The 25,277-nt window shown below is 42.6% G+C and overlaps 1 protein-coding gene across 1 annotated transcript; it reads left to right on the top strand.

Moving 5' to 3' along the window:
- The first annotated feature begins 6,041 nt into the window (after positions 1–6,041).
- Positions 6,042–21,271, top strand: IL5RA (interleukin 5 receptor subunit alpha). The gene is made up of 10 exons (XM_026857539.1): positions 6,042–6,123; positions 7,375–7,520; positions 8,074–8,212; positions 8,729–8,861; positions 8,937–9,127; positions 10,087–10,232; positions 10,874–11,009; positions 14,289–14,385; positions 19,211–19,292; positions 21,164–21,271. Exons 1-10 carry the CDS (start codon positions 6,042–6,044, stop codon positions 21,254–21,256), a joined length of 1,245 nt encoding a protein of 414 aa, XP_026713340.1. The 3' UTR covers positions 21,257–21,271.
- The last annotated feature ends 4,006 nt before the right edge of the window (positions 21,272–25,277 follow it).

Genomic DNA, 25,277 nt, shown 5'->3' with positions numbered 1-25,277 from the left:
GGGAAGGCTCAGGCCGGCGCCGCGGCGAGGGGCGGCCGGGGAGGGTCTGGGTCGCGGTAAGGGGGGCAGAGCAGGGCCCGGTCCTCAGCCGGGGCGGCGGCACACCCTCGGGTGAAGGCCGCGGAGGTCTGCCCAGCGGTGTCTTCCACCGTGGGAAGCAGCTGAGGGTTTGTCCTGGTAAGATAGGAGAAACGGGACCTCCGGAAGAAACGTAAAAGATTTACCGTGGCTTGATTTCAGTTTAGAGAGGAGGATTACAAAAGGAAAAAAAAAAAAAAAGTATGTTTTGATAATGACACAACCGTGATGAAATGGACTAATGACCCCAACACACCACTTGGTTAATCACCAAAACACCAAGGCTGGTGTTAAGCTTGGCTGAACTTCATCCACAGTTGCTGAACTACGAGAAGCACCTCAGTGTACTTTAAATACTAGGTTTATGGCTGTCGGCCTGGATTGATTGAAGTTTTCTTCACCGTGTGGAGATGTACGGACAAGATGGGATAACACGGGAGTCTTGGGGCTTTGGTACTGTTCGGGCTGTCAGTTCTTCCCTCCTCACAAGTGTAATAATGTCACTGCTGTGAAATTGGTGAAACATCACTGCATTTGGCTGCGTTTGGCCAACTGCACGAGGGCCACAGTTCCATCGCTCCCCCCTGCACTGCTCCTGCGGGGAGGCATCTCTAGGGTTGGAAGGAGCAGAGCCTGAAGGAGGAGCTCACCCACATGCGAGTTAATGGGAGTGTGGTTCCCTTTGAGCCTGGCTAAATCTTTGTCTCAGCAAAAACGGTGCTACAGGTTTCTTTGTAACTGGGAAGAATCGTCACAAAGATCTATCCAGTACCCAACAAATCAGCACTTCACTGCAGACAGGAGTATGCTTACAAGCACAAAAGGGTTTTTTTTTTTGGAATGACCTATTCAAAAAAATATCAGATCTACAATAATATAGTCAGGCCTGTGTTAAGAACATAACCTTTTCTTACGCTTTTTTGTGACTACTGTTTCTTATGAAATTCTTGCTCATCTTTAGAAATTTTCTTCTACAGAAACATTTCAATGTAGATGTCAGAACTTGTCGTGGTTTAACCTGGCAGGCAGCTGGTCACTCACTCCCCTACCCCAGTGGGATGGAGGAGAGAACTGGGAAAATAAAATACTAAAATTCCTGCAGTGAGATAGACAGTTTAATAGGACAGAAAAGGAAGGGGAAATAATATGATCAGAATATACAAAACAAGTGGTGCACTGTGTAATCGATCACCACTGGCCAACTGATGTCGTCAGTTCCCAAGCAGCGGCCCCCAGCCACTTTTCCCCCCAGTTTTTATACTGAGCACAATGTCCTATGGTCTGGGATATCCCTTTGGCCAGTTTGGCTTCAGCTGTCCCGGTTGTGTCTCCTCCCAGCTTCTTGTGCCCCCTAGCCTTCTGGCTGGTGCGGTGCTTTGAGAAGCTGAAAAGTCCTTGACTTAGTGTAAACACTGCTTAGCAACAATTAAACCATCCACTGATGTTATTAACATTATTCTCACCCTAAATCCAAAGCACAGCATGCAGCTGCTAGGAAGAAAATTAACTCTATCCCAGCCAAAACCAGGACAGAGCTCTCTGCCCAGTAATTAGCTGTTTATTCAGAGACATATGGGCTGGCCAGACTTTAGGAGGTCACCTAATTTTTCTCTGTGCCTGATGGCAGGATTTGATTATGAGTGTCATTCCTGGTTAATGTGTTAAATTTCTGCACAAGTCTTCCCTTAACTTGTTTCCTCACTGGTACTTTATAGGCTCTCATACTATCTTTTGCTGTGTACTGGCTTCTCTTCCTCTGCTTCATGGCTTTTTTAAGTGCAGTATCTGACCTGGACACAGTGTGTGTCAGTGGAGGCTTTATCAGTGCTGTGCAGAGCGGAAGGATTACTTCATGTGTCTTGCAGAGGACACTCACTTTTCGCTGCCCTGGCGTGCCTTTTACACAAGTGCATGGCATTGTTTATTCCTCTTCAGTTTATGACCCTCTAAAACCCCAGATCCTTTTCTGTGGAACAGATTATCTAATCAGCTGATAACTGATTATTTATAGGTAGTAATTTACAGTTGATTATGCCTAAATGCAGTTGAGATCTTGTCCATATTGAACTGCACCCAATTTCCACCAATTTGTCAAGAACATTCCAGTCTTAGCCTCCAAAGCACTCACCTCTCTCAGCTGCTGTCGCCTGCACATTTAATAGGGTTCTCTGTACTTGAAATCCAGATTGTTAATGAATGTAAGTCATTAGCCACCTTCTCGTCCTTCCTATAACTCTATTATGTGTAGCCCCATTTTCTGCAGGGTCTTCTCTAGGCCCTTGAGTTGGTTTTTGATGCTTGTCCTGCCTGTGAGCCTAAGTTATCCAGCCCCATGGATCACAGCTCAAAGCTGTCAGCATGAAGGTTAGGAAACTGGTCTGGTAACTTCTCAAAATACTACTGATGCTCATATGTCTATATGGCAAGAGCATTGGACAAGGTGGTATAAAACCACTGGGTAAAACCTGTGCAGTTTTCCAGCAATGTTTGGATTTGATTTTCCAGGGGAAGAACAAACTAGGATATCAGCAGTGGTTCAGAGCCAGCTGGCAATAGGTTATTTCTTTGCAGTCAGTCATTAAACATTCCTGCTCTTGCAAAGTTATTAGAGAATTATCAGCGTATGGTATACAAATAACCCTCAATAAATAAAGTAAAACCATTTCTGGGCTAAACTGTGTGCTTGTATGGAGCCTTCCATCTTGTGGTTAAATCTGTAGTTCCCTTTTTCAATGCATGCTTGTCTAACTTATCATCTGCCATCATTTCTGAAGTACCTATCACATTTGTACTTGAAAGACAGCAGTTATAAAAGAAACCCACAGGGAGATGACCCACAGGATGTTTGAACAAACAGAGCAGACTCTTAACGGAACTTTTGGGACTCCACAGGTAACCTCCTGGGATATCTGTTGTGGTTCATTTTTGTCTTGTGTTTGCTTTGAAGACTGCAAAGGTCCCGCTTTTCAACATCAGCTTTGCCTTACACTGGGAAATGCATCTGGAATTTGCTTCTGACTGGTTGCTTTTGAGATAGTGCAACACATCAGCAATAAGTAAGCAAATCATTACCTTTTAGGGGCTGCTTTCTATGGTTTGGATTTTTTACTGTCCTTTAAGGAGTATACCCTCTGTGAAGGGAATACATTCTTTACCTTTTGCTTATTACTGTTTACCACATATAATTTAACATAATATATTCAAGGCTTTTATTTGTCCTGAGAACTTGCTATATTCATTTTTGTGAGGAGGGCAATCCTCTTGTAGATTCTAGTTAACATCTTTACTTGAATACACTTATTTTGATTCTTTTTTCAGTAATTTCTCACACGAAACACAAAGGGTATCACAGACTGCAAGGTGTTCTTGTACAGCTATAGAAATACCTCTTCCAGAACCTGTATTTTCAATCTTAGTCTGATAGCAAGAAAAAGAAAAATCGCATTTTTGAAAACAAGGCAGGAAAAGATAAACTGAAAAGAACAGGGATAATAATTGAAAACTAATCTGCATTACAGGTAACATTTTATATCCAGTTTCAAATCAGTAAACTGCTGCTCAGAAAATGTTAGATCAGTGTCTAATATGTGCATGCTTTTAGACAGCAAAAGTACATTTGAAAAACTGATCTTTAGGATATTTTCAAAAGTATAGAGAAAGGAATGTTCCCAGGAAGATTCAGAATCCTTACCTTTTGAGGATGAAGCAAAACAATTCTGTAGGTAGCCAAATCCACTTTAAGTAAATCCAAGAGAGCCACCTTTTTCAGTTGTGCTAAATGCCACAGCAGTCCTGAAACCAACATACATTACTCAAGTTAGTAGAATCCTAAGCAGTTGTAAAACATGAGGCTTTTTAAAGATTTTTTTTTTTTAATAATGTTCTGAAGTGATTGCTTTTTTTAAAAAAAAGAAAAAGTGAGTGGTCTTAGCAGTGGAACTAATGAAGCTTCTTTCTGAACATCTTGTAGTTGTACCCGATGTCTTATTTGATTAAGGCTTTGACTGCATCTGGGGAAGCACAACCTGTCCCCCCATCTCTCTTCTATGCGAGTGGAATGCCCTTTGGTGGGTTCTTGTGTCTTTCTTGCTGAGGTACTTGTTTCACATTACAAGAGCTTACTCTACTTGAAGCTGCTTCTTAGCTCTGGTTTGGTTGTAGGTGGTCGGTGGGAGAGCTCTGAACATTACGGGTGGGTAATGTTACCAGACAGGTAGGATAAAAGCACATACACACACATCTGTGCAGTTCAGAACTGTGTTCCTGGCAGAGTTGTACTGGGGTTATTGCTAGTATGAAAATAAGAAGGTAGTTTTCAGGGACTTGAAGTTGATACATTTTTACTTTTAAATAGAGGAAAAAAAGTTATTTAATAGTCTCATCAGGTAAATGAGGCAATGTTTTCTGAAGCAGGAAAGCAAGCCTGATGCCAGCAATTTGTACAAAAGCATATTGGAAATGTGTGTCATGTTCTAGCAGTATTTTTAATTAGTTTTTATCAGATAAAGCAGTTCAGGTGTAGCAGAGATCATGTGCCATTGTAAACTTGTGTTCGGTCCACATAATACCCTCCAGAATAACATAATCTTGTGAAGCAGAGGACTGCATGGTATTCAAGTGGAAAAATCCAAAAGAACAGACTTTTCATGAATGGTAATGCAGTAATAATGGAAATAGTTTTGGAGGCATTGTGTAGGCATAAATGTATGGTGTGAATAATAATTACCTGGTTGTTTGTGATTCACATACATTTTGGAAGTACCAAAATGTCTTTCAATAATCCAGCACAGGTAAAAGCAAACCTTGACTCCCCCGGAATAATCCATCAGCAAACACCAGAGGTCCAGTTAGCCTTGTGCACATTTTGGCTAGCAGAATAGCAGATACATACAAAATATGAATATAGATAACAAGTGGACCTGGACATTAAGAAACACACTGTATTGTAGATTATGTGTCATTTTAATGAAGTCAGCATTCATACACCATTGTGAGAGTTACTGTATACCAGAAGTACTCCAACTGTGATCAATTGGAGTGCTTCCAGTCCCTGTGTTATTTATGGGAGGTTCAGGGAGAACTGATGGGTTAAAGATGCTTTCTCTGCTCATTACCATCTGAAAATATTATGTTTTCCATACAAGCAATTGCTGTAGTGCCCCAGGGAAGCTGTGCGATTGAGCTGGGAGGGCGTATTTCTCTTCAGAAAGAACATTTTGGAAAGCTGCTGTTCTGTATTTCCATGTTGTTTATATTAGGTTATACATGAATGATTACACACAGACTTTTTTCTCCCAGTACTTCATGAAACAATCTATAGGAAGCATAAGAACACGCTGGGTTTAAGCATTAAAATACTTGTTTGGTTAAATCCGAAACAAACAAAATTTTTTCTTTTACATCCAATAATTAACACTGGAGAATTAGCCTTGAGGTGAGCACTGAGACAGCTTCTTTAGTGAGCTTTATTAAAATAGAGACTGGAAAGTAAATTCCAGTAAGTGGGTGTTTTATATATAGTGGCATCTAAAAATATGGTTATTTCTGTTCTTGGCGTAAATGGGACTCTACTGAAAGCCAGTATACCTGAACCCGACTCACTCCTCTCCATGGGGAGATGCTCTAATTCTGTGACTGCTGCTCTGAACATCCACACGACAGTGTTTGAAACCAGTAGCTTTTTCAAAAAGGTCTGGCAAAAGCAAAGGGAGCAAAATGAAATGTGGTTGGCGGTACTTAAATTTAGCTATGACAAACAAGATGAATTTTCCTGCAAGGAAAGGAGACGAGTCTATCCCCTGAAAGGTAGCAGTTTCATTCTTTTGATCATGTGGATATACCATGTTCCATGGTTTGTGTGCTTAACACTTGTGATTGTGTTCATTTTAGTTACCAGCCTCTGAAAAATGGTGACCAGGCACATATGCTGATACATGGCCGTTCTCATTTACCATCTAATGATTATGGCCAGCACGATGAGAACTTTTCTGATCCTCCTTTGGACAACAAACTTGGTTCAGACAAACATACCTCAAGCTGCAGGAGGTAAGGCATTTTCCTCTACACATGAATAAAACAGTCTGTGGCATGCTGTGAGTACAGGACCACCAACGACCATGCTGTGTTAACATGCTTCCTGGGATGGTTGTACCCCCTCTCTGTTAGATTGATCCCAGGCGGTGCCTGAGGACACTTCTGCTTTGAGAGGAAGAGCCATGAGGCATGTAGATGCAAGCTGTGCCATGCCACTTGCCCTCTGGGCTGGACAGTAGTTCCTGGCCTGGTTTATTCAACAATTTAATCCAGCCAGAGCAAAGGCATTTTTCCAGATAGCAATTTAATTTCCAGGAACAAATCTGCAGTTAGCTGCAGAAACATGGCAACAAAAAGCATTGCTGGCATAATGCTGGTGTATCACAACTTTGATGGAGACATTTTTTGTGGCCATCTCAACAAGGAACATTTTTTAAGAATAGTTTGCGTCAGGGTTTTCTGAGCCTTTATGAGGCGGTTTTCCTAATGCAAGGTGCATGCTTGAATATTGAACTAGTGAGCATCAAAGGTTGAAATCATGGGAGAAGAGAAGTGGGGACTGACATCCCTCAGCTGCCTTGGAGATGGTGATTAAGGGAGGACAGGCTCCGAAGAACTCTAGAAATGGAGGGGAGTAGATTGATTATTTCATTGCCTTGCTATTTATATGCTAACATCTTCCCCCAGCATGAGATCTCCCTCATTTCCATGTGAGCTCCAGGAATCCCTCTTGCCCTGTCGCTTTAAATTATCATTCCCATCCTTCTATGTTTTCTTCCATTTGTGCTTAATTCCTCTGTTCATCATTTTGTTTCTTCTCTCACATATAACTTTTTGTGGCTGTCAGCCTTCTCTTGGAAAGCCCCCACAGTATGCTCTTTTGCAAGCTTATGTGTGAGAATTGTTCATACAGTTGATTACTTGATCAGCCCTGTTTCAGTACAGATGCCCAGTGTCTATGTGGCTATAAGAATCCAGTTGTAAAACATGAACCTAATTAACAAGCCAAGTGTAATATAGCATTGTGATTTTCAAGTTGAAACTGCTTTAAAAAATAATGTTTTAAGTAAACCTTTATTTGATGAAGTTTTGATTGTTATCTATTTTTTTGAATATTAGAAGCATTTTATAAGAAGCTGTTGAGATAATATAATATTGAAATGAAATTATTTCCTTGTATTGCTCATTGCTTGTAAACAGTTATTGCTCTAAACAATTCACTGGATTACTGTGTTATGAATATTTTTGTTTTCTTCTTTACAGTTCAGGTTTTCCCACCTGTTAACCTGACACTTACAGTCTCTGCATTAGCACAAGTACTTTTACACTGGAAACCAAACCCTAATCAAGAACAAAAACCCTACACTATTAGATATGATGTGAAAATCCTAAGTCCTGTGCCTGAAGAGGTAGGATAAAAAATAAGTCCAGCATCATATGCAGGTTAAGTTCCTGTTAAGTTAAACATATTGCACCAAACTAGGGTGCAGTAGGTGTGACATATTGAATACTTTTTCTTTTCTGTCAATAACATATACTTTGAGCACTGGCAGATCTGCTGGGACAAGGGTTAGCAGCCTGGGAACTGGCAGTCTCTGCAGTGTTCACCTTGCGGGGGAAGCTGGATACCAGTTTTAAGTGGTATCACTCTCAGTTCAAGTCAGCTCACTTAATTAACATTAATGCCAGGGTATCATCCAAATGTCACACCATGTTTCATCACAGCTGTATGCTATAGACAAAGTTTTAAGATAAGGGTCCTGCTTTCTTAAATGAGAAACCTTACACACTTCTTTCGTAGATCATTTGTACTCTCTAGCTTTATACACTTAATATAACCAGCTAAGTTAGCTGGCTCATTTGCCTCTTTGCGAAGACCAGCTCAGTCTTTGCAGGTCCCTTAATTCAGCTTCCATCACATGTGATGCTTTTTTGATACTTTTTTTTAAATTTATTTTTAAGTATGATACAAAGAAGACTCACAGTATCCGAACAGCTGCACTGCACAATGGTTTCTCTGCACAAGTTCGGACGTTACTTCTCCATGATGACCTTCAGATGAGAAGTGACTGGGTGAAGGAAAAAATCCCGCCTCTGCCAGGTAAGAAGAAATGTAGGGGGGGGTTCTGTTCTGCCCCAGTCTGTGGAGTAGACATCAAAAGGTGACACGTTTAATACTTGAAAAATGCAGCATTTTCCCCTCTACCTGCTATACTGATCTTACAAAATTATTAATTCATGCCTTTCCCTACTGCTGTGAAGCCTGGAGTAAAATCTGGAGGGGCAGAACATGGATAACCCATATAAAATTTTCTAAAAACTCCTTGCTAAGGCTAAGATAACCTACTTTCATATACTCCAGGATATTAAAAGATCATGTTGCCTTGGTGCATGTGAAAGATGTAATGGTGCTGTGTGGTACAGCTTTACTTAAGCTGTTTGGGAATCTTCAACCAGCCATAACTGATAGACCTCTGTGATAAGGAAGAGAATTGGATACAACAGACATAGATATAATGGACCAAAGACTGTAAACAAAGTGTTTCAGCAACATTAATTTCTTATGACTTTCGTAATAAGGTTTTTCTTTCTGCTTTATAATTCCTTGACTCTCTAGGTACTCCAGAGACATCTGTCACTAATTTGTCCTGTGTTACTCGCATCACCATTTCTAGCACTGTTTCTCTCCATTGCACTTGGCTTCCTGGCCAAGGGGCACCTGAAGATACCAAGTACTTTCTATTTTACAGGTTGGTGTTTTCTCCCATTTTAGTCAGCAGTGAATTTCTTTAAGATCATCAAGTCTCATAAGTATTTTAATTCAGGTATGAGACATACACTGAAGAATGTCAAGATTATATCAAAGACAAGTGGAACAGAAATACTGAGTGCAGATTTTCAGTGACTCATATTGATCCTGAAGAGGTTGACAAGCTCATTGTAATACACATTAATGGGTCTAGCAATTATGATGCAATCAAGCCTTTTCAGCAGTTATTTAACCAAAATGCCATTGGTGAGTAGAAATATATATTTAAAAAAAAATGTAAATGTCTAGCAGGCTTGTCAAAAGATTTGTGGGAGAATACTACTGGATTGAATGGTTCTGAATGCAGGTGAAAGTATGTGCTAGTTTTGCATAGACATCTTAATGAAATTGAAAGAGATTATAAGACAGAAATGGATGATTTTAACTAACTTTGATTTTATTATTTTAAATTATAGAATGACAAAAAAAAAGTTAGGAAGACAGTTAGTTATTCTGTTTGTTAGTCAAACCATTACTTCCAATATTAACTTTCAATTGATTTAGTCAATACATCTTCAAGTACAGTTTTTACTACCTTTTATTTTACAGCCTTTAAGTTAAAAAACCCCACATGATGTCCAAGATAACCATGCCTTTTAAAGAAGGGCATTAGACTGTCGAATAAAAGGTAGTATCAACCATAGACTATCAACTTTCACCTATCCAAATAATTCCTTTTCCTTCATTAGCCCCATGCCTTTCACTTTTTTGTAAACAGGTTATATTTCCCTTTTTCCTAGCTTCACTAAGATAACACAGTTGCTGTATTTCTTAGAAATCATCCCCATTGTAGCTGCTGATCCATTCATTTGAATTTGTTCCAGCTTTCAGCAACTTTCTTGGTTACATCTGTTTTTTTCCTGAAGTTTTTCTAACTGTTCTATTATTAATTTAATGCTTTTGTGAAAATTAATTGAAGAAATTCTTCCCCCTCTTCAGTCTAGTTTTCCAAAACTTTTAAGTGGATTTTTAAAACTGTTTTCCTTTAACTGTTTTCGACAATATAGTTATTTCTCCTAAATTCTTATCTTTTCTGTCCCATATGTGTAATAAAGTCAAGGATTATAGGTCCCACTTGGAAACACTATGAGGTTGTAAAATGCTCCGATTGTTAGTATTTAAACTTTGCTCTATAAATAACTTAACCAGTAGTTTTGTTTTTGTAGAGAAAGTGAATGTGCCCAGAAATGTCACTGTGCTCTTAGAGCAAAACGATCTCCTGGCCACATGGGAGAAGCCGATTTCTCCTTTTCCTAAAGAATGTTTTGAGTATGAATTTTACCTCTTCAACTTGAAGTCAGGTAACAAGCAGGTAATTGCTTCTCTGATGTCCAAGAATTGCACAGTATTCCTGTCTCTGAGCTGACTGTCCTATAGAGCTAGAATTTGCCTTTATACAACCTGCTGAAAAAGTCTTCATATTCATGGATATGTTACAAACATTAAAAGATTTAAAATAAAACCTTCAGTTAGTACATTTTTAAAACTGGACTTTTGGTGAAACTTGTGACCCATTTGTGACTAGGATTCAGAAAAATCAAAGACTCATCAATTTTTCATATTTTTCCTCTTTTTCTGGATGTCATTTATGTTTGCAACAAACTATCCCCAAGTGACCTAGGAAAACAGGACGAAAATTGGAGTTATTCAGTTTTATGCATCTGGGTTCAGAACAATAGGAGGATGGATAATCCTGAAAATCCAGCACTAAGTGTTTTAAGGAAGAATGCAAAAATGAGGCATATTTCAAGAACGTGGCTTGAAATATTGGTGTATTATGAGAGAAACGACACCTATTGAAATAGAGATCTTACTTCAAAAGCAAGGCCAGATGCTCACAGTTACTCTAGTAAATGAGTTTTTAAAAAATAAAAATATAAACATGATTAAAGTTTGTTTTCTGAATTGCTTAGTCTTAAGTAATCTATAACTACAATATTATTTTCCTAACAGATCTTGAAAATATCCTCAAATGACTTCAGATTACGGATTGATGTTACCACCAGGTATTCCATACAAATAAGAGCTAATCATCACATATGTTGTACGAGAGGATTTTGGAGTGACTGGAGTGAAGTTATTTATGTTGGTAAGAATGACATGCTTCTGTCTTGTAATGAATATTATTACATTTCTGGAAAGCAAATGCTGCCTAATCATGAGCATGCACAACACCAAGTAATTTTAATAGAAGCCAGGAAAATAGGTATTTGAAGGAAAAAAACTGACTTGTTAATGCCAATGGGAGTTAAATCAAGTGTTCCAGAAAAATGAAAAAATTTTTTCCAAGCAATCGTTCAGATATATTGAGGAATTTTTTAGACAGTGTTTGGTTTTCACATGCTTATGTTTTCAGAGACTGCTTTTAAGCTTAAGGCTTAAACTCTAGGGAAGGCCTTTTAGTTGCATTACTTCTTTAGTTTACACATGCGTTTCCCTGGCATGCATTATAATATTGGTGCTGGAATTTAATATGAGTGACCATGTCAACTATTACTTTATGGAAGCTATCTGAACTCTTAAATGTTGAGGGAAGCAAAAAGAGCATGGTTTTAGCATTTTTGGAACATGTTAATTTGCCCCACTTTGTTCTGTATTTCCTGCTTGTTGAACATGTTTTTCTGGAAATAACAGTTTCTTTATCACAGCACGTTATCAACTGTTTCTTCTTAGACATCCTCCTTTGCTCTTATCTTTTGAGTTTCTTAACTTCCTGGTTTTCACTTAAAAAAAAAAATAATAAAAAGACCCTTTCACTCTCCTGTTTACTATAATTTTCCCTCCTATCTATTTGCTAGTGAATGCAAATCTGTTGATGTTTTGCCTTCTCACTCTAACATGTTCCCTTGACCTTCCACCTGGCTCCACGGCACTGGAAAGCCCTTGGGAAAAGAAGCTCAGCAACCCAACCACGCATTCAGGGCAGAGCAGGGCTGACCAACATCTCATTATTAAGAAAGCTGGGTTTGTTTATTAGCCTTAAGCACTTATCTGGGAAATATTCTGATGAGACCAACTTTAAGACCAGTAGACCTCTTCTGTGCCCAGTTCTTGAGAAAAACACTGGCCTAGACTGTCCATCCTGTAGCAGCAATCCTCTAGCTGTCAAAAGCTGAAACACAGTTCTGGATCCTGTCCTTGGGCGGTGGTGACCAAACCCTGTGAAATGCAGCCATACGCTGCCAAAGTGGCATTGTAAAACTGCACCTTGATACCATCTGTCTCTAAGAGGTTGTTTAGAAGCACTGTGGTCAAACAAAACTAGGTAAAAAAATCATCAGTGCAGCTGAGTGGGCTGGACACCTTCATTAACTACGCACAGCAGCCCAATATGAATCAAATCTTTGAAGCTGCAGGTATATGTGAACAGCCACTGCCAGAGTTCACAGCTTAAAAGATCCACAGGTCAAGTTTGGGGCTGAGATGTACCTCACAGCACATTTGTCCTGTTCTGATTCTGCTTTCCCAGCAAGGCTGAAAGATTGGAGGGTAGCTCTATGACTGCCAGAGCACTTTTGGAGCTGTCTCTGCTGCACAGCGTGAGGATGACTGAGGAATCTGGAAACGTCACCGTTATGGGAACCTCTACTCGTGCACTGCACGTATCAAATATGGAAAATTCATCTTGGTGATTAAAAAAAAAATCAGTCTTCCATAAAAATTTACTTAAATCTCAAAACTATCCAAGGATAGGTCCAATTACTTCAGTTTTTCTTATGAAAAAGGGTTTTTAGAGGCTTGTTGCAGTTCACCAACACAATACAGGTTACTGCGTAGGTCGCAGGATTTTGGTATGAACTTCAGCCAGTCCCATTAGCGTTGCTGTTAACTTGCTCTGTGGCTCTGAGGAAGTGTCATCTGTTCCCTCTGTTTCACGGAGGACATGGACACCTCTCACCAGGCAGGTGCATGGGCTTGTGCTGGTTCTGTGGTGTGCGGGGCTGGCCCGGTACCTCCAGGCACCTCGGAGAGAAGCCCGAGGAGAAGCACCCAGGGCGGGTCCTCAGAGCCACAGCAGAGCCTCTGCCATTGCTGCGTGTCCCTCACCTTACTCTGAGTTGCAGTGACACTTAGTGTGGTCTGATCATGCCTTTCTGAAGCCATCGCCAACCGACAAATGATGGAAGAGACTTAGGACCCTTCCATTTTTGGTTTGGAAAACAGAGGCACTTCCCAGACATCACGCTGGGAGGCTTAAAATTGGTTTATGGGACTTAACCATTTTCTACAGTTTGCTGCCCAAGTCATCCTCAAGACTTACATGAGTAAGTCTTAACCCATGGAAAGTTACATCCTAAATCTTATTTTCTTGAAAGAAAAGTGGTAACCCTGCAGACAAAATAAACCATCCTAACCCATCTGCAGTTGCGAGGCTGACTGTGTACCCCGTCTGGGTGACACGGAGGCACAGGATGGGTTACACAGGCTGGCTCATGGCATCATCCACACACTGCTCCCAGGGACTGCCCTGCAAGCACAGCCCTCAGCAGAGACAGCAGGCTGAGCTCCTCATTTCTCAGAAACAAATCTGGCCACAATTGAATACAATTTTGTCTACAGCACCAATGAACCCAACACTCCTGCTGCTGGCCGATTTATGTCCTTTCAATTACCTGGTAATGGCAGTGCTGACACCTTGATGCATAGGACAGGTACTTATCGTAAGCACACATGGACTTGGCAGCCTTTTGAAAACACAGTTCAATGTAAATGTTTTTGTTATATTGCATAATGTGACACAAAATAATGGTTGTGGTCAATGAGCAATGCCTTTTCAAAACAGAAACATTGACCTTGATAGGAATACCTGTGTCTGCTCACAGGCAGAGGCAGTAGAGAAACTCTTCCTCAGGAAATGTTATCAGCAACCAGCTCACAAGAAAAATGAGGGGTTTCGATGTCTTTTTTACAGGCCAATTTAGGAAGCCAGAGAAATCCATTTCCTGTCTAGAAAGGATTAACAGAAATTAAGAATGGTTTAATGGGAAACAATTTGTGCCTGAGATTATTAGCGAACAGTGTTTGTCGAGTACCAGTCATGCGCTTGCTGTGTGCCATTGTGTGTCTCAGGACGGCAGCTAACAGACCGTATCATTCTTCTGGTGGCCCGGGCTCTTCATGTTTTTTGGCTTGTTCTCTCCTTCATGTCAAAATGAAAGAAATTTAATGTTGAAATTAGAAAGTCAGTTTCATAGATATTGTTCCTTAAGCTTTGCATTTTGTTTCTACTTCTAGATAGCAAGTTTTCATCATTCACACATTAATTTGTGATCTGAATATAAACACTTAAAACATCTGATGAAATCTTTTGTGAGAGTGTGTATAAAATGATCTGCACTAAAATATTTATTTTTTTCTTGAAATTCAGGACAAAACAAACTGGACAATCCTATAGCCTGGATTCTTGCTGTGCTCTGTGTGTTCTCATGCTGCACATTCCTGCTCATTGCTATAATATGCAAAACGTAAGTATTATCTTTTAAATTACAACATAAATAAGGACTAGGTGTTCAACAGATGGGGGATGTTAAAAGCATTGCTTTATTTTAATAAAGGGCACCAAATTTGGTATTCAAACATAATTGCACAAAGCAAAAGTCCTGAATAGTAATAATAAGCCTCATTAATTACCAACAGTAACATTCAGCAAAATTGGTGGGGTAAGAGGGTGTTCAAAGTTCAAAATCTTTGTCCTTATTGCATTTGTCACTTGAATGGATCTGGTCAATGGATCTGGTCAGGTCAGTGATTTCCCCAGGAGGTCTCCGTCTTTAACCCTGGTGAAAGCTGCTGAGAGCATCTTTCATGGCTAAAATGTACAGGCCAGTATTTTCTCAGACATGTCTAGTTCAGCCTGCAGACCTACACTCTAGCTGGGGCCCTGGGCATGTAGTCTGAGTTTCAGTTGGCATCAAAGGAGTATGGAAAGTGCTCTGAAGAGGTAAAAATTCACTGCTCCTGTACTTGCTGCTCCTCTCGACCTCTTAATAGGAGCAAGTGCATTGAACTATTGGTTGCTTTGAGTTTGTCAACTACTTGTTTAGTTTATTTTTAATTACCACAGAGGTTATGAATGCTGTATAGTAAAAGTCATATAGACAAACTTCCCAAAATGGGCTGTGAAGAAATCCAGATACACTTTGGATTTCTGTAGCTGTGACTAGTCAAATCCAAGTAATAACTTAAAGAATCAATGTAATTACAAGCCTCTCCCCTGAAACATACATCAAGCAGCAATTATGAGTCCACAATAGCCACAACTCCCAGTAATGTAAGTGCTGTCCTTGACTCTGCTAATTTCTTAATAATTTCCTTAATGCCTTTTAATTTATTGTTCATCCTGATGTGTTCTTGGCTGTTTTCCTTTCCATACTGCAGTTCCTTTATCAAATAAAGGTCTTGTCTACAGGAATGTTACATTAGAATAACTGTTATTAACTCCCCCTAAAGTGTCTGGTGTCTATGATAACCTGTTCTTAAGTCAATTTAATTAGCACAGCAGGTCTCAATAAGCAATCCTTTTTTGTAACAAGATAGATTAATTCCCCAGAGTTTATTCATGTTGTGTGCGTATGCACTTGTTCCCGGCTATGCTGCCTTGATGTATTGGTGGAAATCCCCAAACTGCTCTTACTTATGTCACTGATTCTTTAATGGATTGACCTGTCTCTATAGCTGTAGGTTCTCCACTGCTCCAGCAGCAATTTCATCAGCTCTCTCCTCTCTTTCGGACAGCAAAACACCAACACCAGTTAGTAGCAGTCATACTGTTCCATGTTTTCCTGTGGAGTTCTGCAAGGATTTGGATATTACGCAGTTACCCCCTGCGGCGATCCTGAAACAGCTACAGGGGGAGCGATAGGTATAGGGAAAGACTCCTACTCAAGAACCAGCTTGAAGATGCTGTACTAATGCATTTTATGAACTTTAATACATTAGGCAAATCTAGCTTTTCCGGGTCCGGCTGCGTGATGCTAAACAGGTTGCTCTAGGAGCTTCTCTCTGCCTGGCTAGGATATAATTCCCTAGCACCCAAACGCTCATTATTTTCCATCTTTGCCAAAGTGATTAAAATTTATCTGCTTGCTGCACTGAATTCCATGAAGTTGCTAGCTTTACTCCACCCTTCCCAAGGTGCTTCTTGCCACTTCTCTAATCCCCCAGCCTGTGCTGGGAGGAGGTGGGAAGTGTAAGAAGATGAAACACAGTGCTTAGCCTGCTCATTTGTTGTATCTGCAGATATTAAAAAAAAAGAAAAATAGAACAGGTTCCCTAGATTACAGTTTCATTAGTAGTCGCAGTTTTTACTGCTCCTGAAAATTCATGAAGTGCACCATGAAACTCAAGCCACAGAATCATTTCAAATTTCATACAATTTGGAGCCATTATAAGGACTTTCATTACAGCAAAGAGTTCTGGCAATTTCTCTGTGTGCTTCCTGGTGATTGCAGTCAGAGATACAGCCCACCGTTTGGCAGATGCTACAAGGCAAAGGAGCCCTCTGGGACTGTTTGGATAGTCTTCTCCCTTCACTTACTTGCAGTAGCTGATGGGGTTAACCATCTTGATAAAAAGCACAATGGAACATTTTCCTAGTTTGCCCTTTGTCTCTGTGAATGCACATCTTCTGTAATTCCTTATGCTGTACATTGGAATAACATTTTCTCCTGGAGGTGAGCCCACAGGAGGATGTAGTTAATAACTTGCTCCCAGCTGCCCTCCACTTCATTGACATGAGGCCAGTCAGTAGCTGTCCATACCCAGAAAGCAGTGTGGTCATCCCAGCCTCCACCAGGTACCCCTCCCTCCTCTGCACCCCACTCCAGTCCATGACCAGCAGTCAACAGCCACCCGCTACAGGGAAGTCGTTTGGAAAATGTCACGAGGAATCTCGGTGGAGGCAAGACACTAGAAAAGGCACTCTAACTTACTGTGAAAACAAATATTTTATCAATCTCATCGTAGCAGTTAGAAGAAGGAAAAGAAGAACTTGCTCAAGTGCTTATTTCTCTTTATTTATCTTTGGCCTTTTCATGTCACAGCCCGTGGGAAAAGTGGCAAATTTTAGAAAGACAGTCACAGCACAATAACTGGAGGCCCTGAAACACTGAGTTAAGGCATGAGGGTCCCCTGGGCTGTTTCCAAAGCCTGAAGGTCCAAGTAGCACTAATGGAAAGGGCCATGCTCTAACCCGTGTAGAGACAAGCAGGGATAACTGGAACACTTTTTGTGACAAGATACTTAATCACATAACACCACCTTTTCAGTGTCCTGCAAAAAAGAACAAGACCATTCTGAGGGCACCACTGTCACCACCCCCACCAACGCCTCACTGCAAAGACTTTCACCTGAGGGGCAAGCAGCCCCCTCAAACACGTGTGCTTCTGCCTCATTCTGTTGGGCGTTTGTACACCCTTCCTTAAGTGTTTCTGTTCCAGAAGCAACATGTAACCTACGCTTTTTGCTGACTCAATAAATAATTTTGATATGGCTCCATCACAATCTTTTATTGACAAACAGACAACTAGAAATGCGCCAATTTCAAATGAGACCAAATCTTGCTGGTTATATTGCACAGCAATACCTAAAATCAAAACCACATTCAGAGCTGAAATAAGGTGCAGGTGAAATCTTGGGGCATCTAGGGCCTTCCTCCTGAGAGGCTTGGGAGATGTGAGGGAGTGCAGGAGTCACAAAGACAACAGTGACTGCAAAGCTAACCTGGGTATGGTCACAATGACCTAACCCTTAGCAGGAAATTTGAGAAGAATAGAGATGATGCCAGGTGCTGTAGCATTAATACTGACACTCATCCTGGTCCCACTCCTGAGTTACTACCAGCAGCCACCTGACTGTCTCACTCTGCTGGTGGTGACCTCACAGCCTGACTTGTCCTCTGCAGCCAGCAATGGTTGGACTGCATTCAGTGTGTCAACAAAGCGGATGCAAATGTCTCCTAAAACCAAACTCACTTAAACCCTGCTTTTCCTCCCCATGTTCCCACTTTTACCTGTACACCTCCATCACAGACCCTTGTCCGGGTCCAGCAGTGGGGAGACATCCCATAGCTTGCTTGGTCAGGTCCATCATGTGAGCAGTGGTATGGCCCTTCCCTTTGTCTCATAATTAATTAAGCATCAGTGTCTCCTTTCAAGGCAGCAGCAGCTCAGCCAGAAAGGTTTAGCTCCAAAGTGATAGTCAGAAAAGATTATTCCTTCTTAGCTCCCCAGTGAGGGGGAATAATAGGATAAAAGAAAACTTGACAGAACTCAGAAAGGTTTTGGAAGAAGAATAGTTGTAAGAACATAAGCACTGAACTAACCAGACATCAGCCACGAAAACTGTCATGAAATGAACAGGGCAGAGGAGCAGATCTGCCCTTGGTCCCAGCAGAGCGCTTCCAGACCTTGGCCACATCTCTGCTTCACAGATATCAGGCTTGCTCCGCAGAACAGGTCCCAGATGCTAATTCTGTTCTAAATCATGTAATCTTCACTCAGGTCAAGTTCCCGTTAAAATCTGGCCCTATTTGGACATTGTGCTATCCAGGGGTAGAGATAGTGAACACGTTTTGCCCATTGAAATGTGAAGTCTGTACTCTGGGATATATCAAAGATAAGTAAAAGTTCCCTCTGCAGCACTTGCTATCACAAAATTACATATGCCTGTATGCTTGAGCCAGACTAAAGAGTGTCAGGCAGGGAAGGAGTATCTCAAAGGGTGTTAGCAGGATGAGTTATTACACTGCTAAGCAGAACCGTTTACTGTCAGCCATCTCTGGTCCCATTCCTTGTCTACTTCTTGTTCCCTCAGCACACAATTATTTGCAGTTGTTCTCCTACCATAAGATGCTGGCAGATTATGTCCAGAAACCAAAGTCTGAGCAAGAGGCAGCCTGTCTTGACTGTCCAAACAAGGTACATGACAATGCAGCCCTTGGGAAGAACACGAGTGTGAACAGACAGATCAGAGCAATTAATTTCTCTCCAAGACAGGCTGTTAAAAAGCCACGGCAGCGCCCCTTGGATTGGACTTTCTCGCCCAGCTCTTGGTTGCGATGGGAGAGGCTGATGGGGGAGAGTGTCAGCCCACCACCTCTTCGCCATCCGCATGTCCCCGGGGTCCAGCAGTGTCCTGTGAGGAATGGCACACGGGCCTGGTCCTTGGGGTGGCTCTGGTGGACCATTATCCATTATTTTGGCCCCTTTTGATTTCTTGTTTGTTTGCTTGTTGGATACGTCATCCAAAAAGCAATCCTTTCACATCCCTCCACTACTGTTTTTTTTGCAGAAACCACGTATGGAGTAAACTGTTTCCACCAATTCCAGCACCCAGCAACAAATTCAGAGATCCCTTCCCAAATGAGTATGAGGTAAAATAACATTTTAGTCACTTTTGTTGTTGTTGTTGTGTTTGACTAGAAGGAATGCTTGTGTTTCTGTGACGCTCTTGCCTTGTAAGGCTGTAAGCATACAGCTTGTTACTGCTCAGTTAAAGCCTTTTGACCTCTTAGAATTTCTAATATCCATATTAAATGTGGAGGATGCTGTCAAACATGTTGTGCAAAACATGCCAAATGAGGAATTCATGGGTGCAGTTAATGTAACAATACTCACAGTCCTGACTATAACAGCGGGTTAGCCATCAAATTTAGCAATTTGTCAGGCTGTTCTTGCAATCACAACTGCTGCAGACAGTTCTCACCTGGCTGTGTGGCCACTTCCTCTGCAAGGACAGGGCCCAGGCTACAGTAGCTCTGGATCTGGCCTTGTTTGTAGATGAAATGTTTTGGGAAGGGTTAAAAATGAACAAAAGGATTAAGTGCTGTTGTCGAGTGTTTTCTAATACGCAGAAAATTTCAGGGACATGGTGCCCTACCTACAGCTCTGCCTTTTGTATGGAAATGCAGTTGCTCCTTCCACTGAGCACAGCCAGACAGATAGCTGGAGGTTGACTCCTGAAGAGCTGATTTATTTTGTGAAATCTAACAATGGGAAATGTTTTGGTCCTACTGTTAAGCTGGTCTTAAGCCTTATTATGTTTGCTGTTACTTCCTGATAAATACATTTGCCTTACAGATAAGATAAAACTCCTCATTGTCTGCTTAAGAGAAGTGCTGCTCAGTAACTTGATTTTAATTTGTCCCCTTAGAATAGGGGTTTGATTTTTGGGGTATTGTTCTTATTCCACGGTCCAGTCAAGGAAACAGGCTTAAAAGATTATGATATAATGTTTGTCTTTAATTAAAGTCACTGGTGTAAAATAACACGACTTAGGGTATCACAAATAAGAATATGAGAAATAGCAAATATTAACACTGCAGCTAGAAAATGTGAACTCACAAAGGCTGTTTCACATTATCAAAAGCAGCCCTGCCTTGTATTTAGTCATCTCTTTAATTAAAGTGAGCTCGGGGCCGGTGGACAATACTGGCTGGAGCCTTTCTGCTGGCACCGTGGCCACAGCCCTGGTGTCTCTGCTGATACCACCGTGAGACTGAAATCCCCAGCAGCTGTTTGTTGTGGGCATTCAGTTCCTAAATTTGTAACGCAAACAGAGGCATAAGGTGACGAAAGCCCCACACCATGGTGGCAGCATGGTCCGTGGGAACCACTCTGCCTCCTGCCACCCCTGCAAGCTTCCCAGCCACTGAACTACTGCTTTCTGCGAGTCACCCCGGGCTGGCACACCTGCTTGTGCAACTCTGCTCAGTCCTGAGGGGCGGGCTTGTGGCCCCACAAGTGGGCTTCGCTGCTGTGTATTCTGAAAAAGCTGAGTGTGCTTTGTAACATGCCCTCCTGCTCCTCCTGCAGCTCTTTGTCCTTGGCTACAGAGGGGTGTCTGGTGGGCCACCCTGGTCAGCCGTGTTGTGCAAAACTTGCCAAATGGGAAAACTGTGGGTGCAGTGGGCTACTGGCCTGAGGGACACTGATGAGAAGCCCCATGAGAACTTCAACAGGAATGTGAACTTTCTGGCAGAATTCTTCTGTTGAACCCAATGCTCTTTTTCAGCTCTTACCTCACAAAACTTTTTGGATTAATCCCTAAATGCACCAACTTGAAACACAGTGCTTTGCAAAACATGTTGTTCCGTGAGGGCTTCGCAGTATTTGTTTCATAATGAATATTCAACACGGGCTTAAAACAATATGGCATGACTCCTCTCTCTTAATTAGCACAGTTTAGTTGATAACCTCAGTTCACCTCCCAGTTTGCCAGTTAAAAGCAGTGTTTGCTTTCCAGAGAGCACGTACCTGCACCAGCGAGACAGAGACTGAATTTGGCAGCTTCTCTGAAGATCTCTACTGCAGTGCCCTCGACGACTCTGTCTTCTGAGAGGCTGCAGGGCCCTGGCATGTCACCCAGTGTCACCGGACCGAGCTTCGTGTCACCTCCGCTGAGATGGCATTTCCAACCAGGGGAGGAAGATCTGCTTCCACGAGGTGCCTTGTGTAATGATAAGCTATTAAAAAAAAAGTCCCAGTTTAAACAGGATATAAGTACATGGTACAAGGCTGTGTAGGAAAAAAAATCTGTAAAAGAGCTAGTGGCTTTTTTTTTGGTTGACAGCTTAATCTTTTGGATTTTTGTTTTGTTTTAAATAACTTTGTCAACTCAAGGCTCAAAATGCCAACTGGGACTTGGCGCAGCCCTATGTATGGCAGCAAGGTACTCAGCTGTGGTCCCTGGCAGTGGCCAAGATGGGTCAAATACTAGGAAAAGTGTAAAACAAGCCATAGAGCATCCCAGTGCTCTCATCACACGTGCTGCGTGGCTACAGCAAATCCATCATGAGAGGGGAGACTCACACTTGGCCTTCACCAATACAACGGTGTGAACTCAGCAAATAACCTGAATAACCTCCATGGAAATGGGATTCCTTGATAAGGGGTCTGTCTGTGCTGTGTGTGAGCTGTGAGCCGGGCAGCCAGGCCACTCCTGCGTGGGACCGGCTGCAACAGTGCAGCACTTCTGCTCTTTAACTAAACATTTTTTAGATGTGGGGAAGACTGTCTCAGTTGTAGGACTTCGTAAACCCCGAAAGCCTCTGGGCAGTTTAGGACAAGGTTAGTTTGCTTATGGAGCTGATGTACAATTAGTCATACTACTTTTGTGGACAAAGCTAGCACCTTGCCTTGCTACTTCTGTACACACAGGTAGCACGCTGCAGCGTTCCTTACGTGCGCACAAGCTGGCACCTGGCTGCTCCAGGCTCAACTCCCAAAATCTTGGGGTTTGTGTGCGTGGCAGGTTTTGCAGGCCTGGGATGCTTCACTGAGGTCTGTGAGGAGTCACATTTAATCTTACAGTAAATTCACAGCCTAGGGGTTTTAAACCATTGAGGGAAATGGCTATGAAATACTGCAGAAAACTGACAGGAGTCTTCTGCTCGCAAGCCACTGGCAACTGGGGAGCCCTTGGCACACCCCGGCGCTGAGCCCTGGCTGGGCACGGCCAGCTCTGAGCACGCTGCCTGGGGAACAGCCCTACTCTCCGATTTTTCCTGTGAAGTTCTGGGACATTGGTGAAAATGTCTGTGCCCACGTGGCTGTGCTGCTGTGCGGACAAAGACCCCCGAGGAACGATGCCCCGGTGCCAGCCTGGGAGGCCTGAGCTCAGCCGGCAGCCAGACGCCCCCCGGTGAAAGAGGGGAGGGGCAAAAGGAAGAGAATTCGTAGGTTGAATAAAACGAATTTACTAAATATAACAAGAGCACAACAGTGAGTCCAAAAAGGAACGGGTAAAATACAGCAGTGGCTTACCGAGCGCGCCGGCCGCCCCCAACAGCAACATCAGGGCCCGAGGAGCAATCGGCGTGAGACCAAACCCGCTGGAAAAGCCCGCGGGGGGCAGCGCCCCCCGCCTAAATCCCTGGGCACGGCATCACATGGTATGAAGTGCTTCGGTGAAAAGTCACTCCGCCCTGGTCGAAGCCAGGATACTGCTGCATGCCTCTCCTCGGGTGTCCTGGCGGTCCAGCACGCACAGAGTCCTTGCTGTTCGCTCCTCTCCCAGTTTGTGAAAGTTTATTTTTAGTTCAGGTTATTTTCTTTCCTGTAAGACTTGTACAGGTTGTAGAAGAAAGCGGGTATTTTTTAGTATCTTGGTTTCCCTGGGGTTTAAACATCCTCAGCTTCTGGCTCTGTGAAGCCGGTGGGGCTGCAGTGGCTGATTTCAGCCCCTGGTTTCAGTATGAAACAAGAGCTTCACCTGTGGTTCTTCCACTCCCTTCTCCTGAGGGAGGGAATACCGCTGGGATGGGTGGGCTCTGGGAGAGCCGCTGGGATGGGTGGGCTCTGGGAGAGCCGCTCGCTGCCCAGCGGGGGCTGCAGGATGGGGGATGCACGGGAGACTTGCAGTTGGCTCGTTTTCAGTCCAAAGCTGCTTTGCAGACTCTTTGCCTTTGACATCAGCTGGCAGCATTAGCACAAGGACAAGAAGGGATCGTTTGTGCTTCCTTGGCACAAGAGGGTAAAGCTTAAGGGTGAAGAAAAAAAAAAAAAAGGCAAAAAAAAAAAAGGCACAAACTCATAAACTTCCTCAGTTGCAACTACAAAACAAAGCACAGCCTGCGAATGCAGAGTTTTCAAGTGTACAATAATTAAACGTGCCAAGGACTTCTTGGTGCTCTGAAGAGGCTTTTTGAGCTGCAAGGAGCCGGGCTCCTCCTTCATGTGCGACTTCAGCTGCCTTCGGGGAATTTTGAAAACCCAAGCCCAATACTGCAACCTGTTTTTCTTCACTATCTGTTGTTCCATCTTAAACGAACTGTTTGAGACAGCGTTGGTTTCTGTTTGTGATTTATTTACCTACATTGTGTAATCCACTGAGCGAGTTACCAAATAAACCTCCTGTCTGAAACCACTTGAACAACTCGGGCTGTGACCTCTCTGGCTGCGGACCATGAAACTCTCCTGTTCTTGCAGAGTCGCTTCTACTTCCAAAAACCCTCCTGTCCATCGAGCTGGCCAGAGGTGGGGTTAAGCACATTAACAAAGAATAAAAATTAAGATTTGACCCAGCAAGTAAATTGTTTGGAAAGTGCTGAACATAATGGAGTTCCCAGGTGCTATAGACCAAAAATAATTACAATAAATGAGCCAGTTCTCATCTGGGTGAAAAAGCATGGCTCTGTCTCAAAATTAATGTAGCTCATTAATATAACAATGTTTGTGCCTCAAATGTCTCTCCTGCACGTGATTTTAATGGATTTGAGCTGCCCAGCTTTTACAGTCTAAAATCAGACTTTCATTAGTAAAATCCTAAAAATGAGACTAAAGAGAATTCATTTACTGTAATGTATTTTATGTCATGCCTTCAAGTGGCCTAATAAATAAGATTTCTAAATATAATTTCTTCCCCATTAGTGGCAAGATAGTACAGAGATTAATGCAGTATACTTATGTATATTTTGTATTTGAGCTGTACATTTGGCCATGTAAAAGTGTGTGTGAAGGTTCAGCACTTACTAGTGCAGGCAGCAGCAGCCTCCGGCAGCCACGGCCTTCCTGGGGCGTGTAGGCAGATAGCTGGGGGAAAAAAAATACGCTTTTGATTTTCAGTGTCACTGACAAGGATATCCATCATGGGAAAACAATGCAAACAACTGGAACGAGCTGGTGATGATGAGAAAACCTGGGTGGACGTTCATCTGATCAGCAAGGGCATGACAGGTCCTCAGTACTTCAGGGAGGACGAGTTCCCTTGGGGACAGGCAGGGCTTGATAGTTTTGAAAGCTGGCAGATATGTGTTACGCTCCCTCTAGTAAATAAAACTGAGCTGGTGTAAAGCAAGAGGAGTCTCTTCATTTTCCCAGTCAGGCTGTGTTGGACCTGGAAGCCCTGTGCGACCTCATGCAGACGCGGTGGGGGAACCTCACCTGTCCTAAAGAGCCACCCGCGTGGGATGGGGACAGCAAGTCCTGGCAGAGGTGCCTCCTCACGGTCACTACACTCGGAGCAAACTGTCTCCATTTAGGGCAGCCAGAGAGAAAAGGGAGCATGTTCAGTACATCCCAGGCCATCTGCTCTCATGGCCACGTGCTGCTCGCCATCTCTGCAAAGAGGACAGGCCATGCTCAGGGCTCCGCGTCTTATTTTGCCATTATCACGCCAGCCTGCACCACCAGTGAAACTATCCCCAAACTGCTAGATCAGAGTTACAAGTTTTGTGCCCAGGGCACACAAACATTTATATGAGTTTTTTTCTTTAAGTTCTGCTGCAAACCCAGTGTGTTTCTCCTGCTGCAGGTTTTCCCAGCTGCCTCCACCAGAGCAGCCACAGGAGTCCACCTCTTGCCCCTTCCAGAGATGGCAGTTTTAAATTTGCTTTTCAGAAATGGAACTGTGTTACCAG

The sequence above is a fragment of the Athene cunicularia genome (genome assembly GCF_003259725.1).
Source record: "Athene cunicularia isolate RWA chromosome 12 unlocalized genomic scaffold, athCun1 chr12_part1, whole genome shotgun sequence".
Lineage (NCBI taxonomy): Eukaryota > Metazoa > Chordata > Aves > Strigiformes > Strigidae > Athene > Athene cunicularia.
This window is presented reverse-complemented; position numbering and strand designations above follow the sequence as displayed.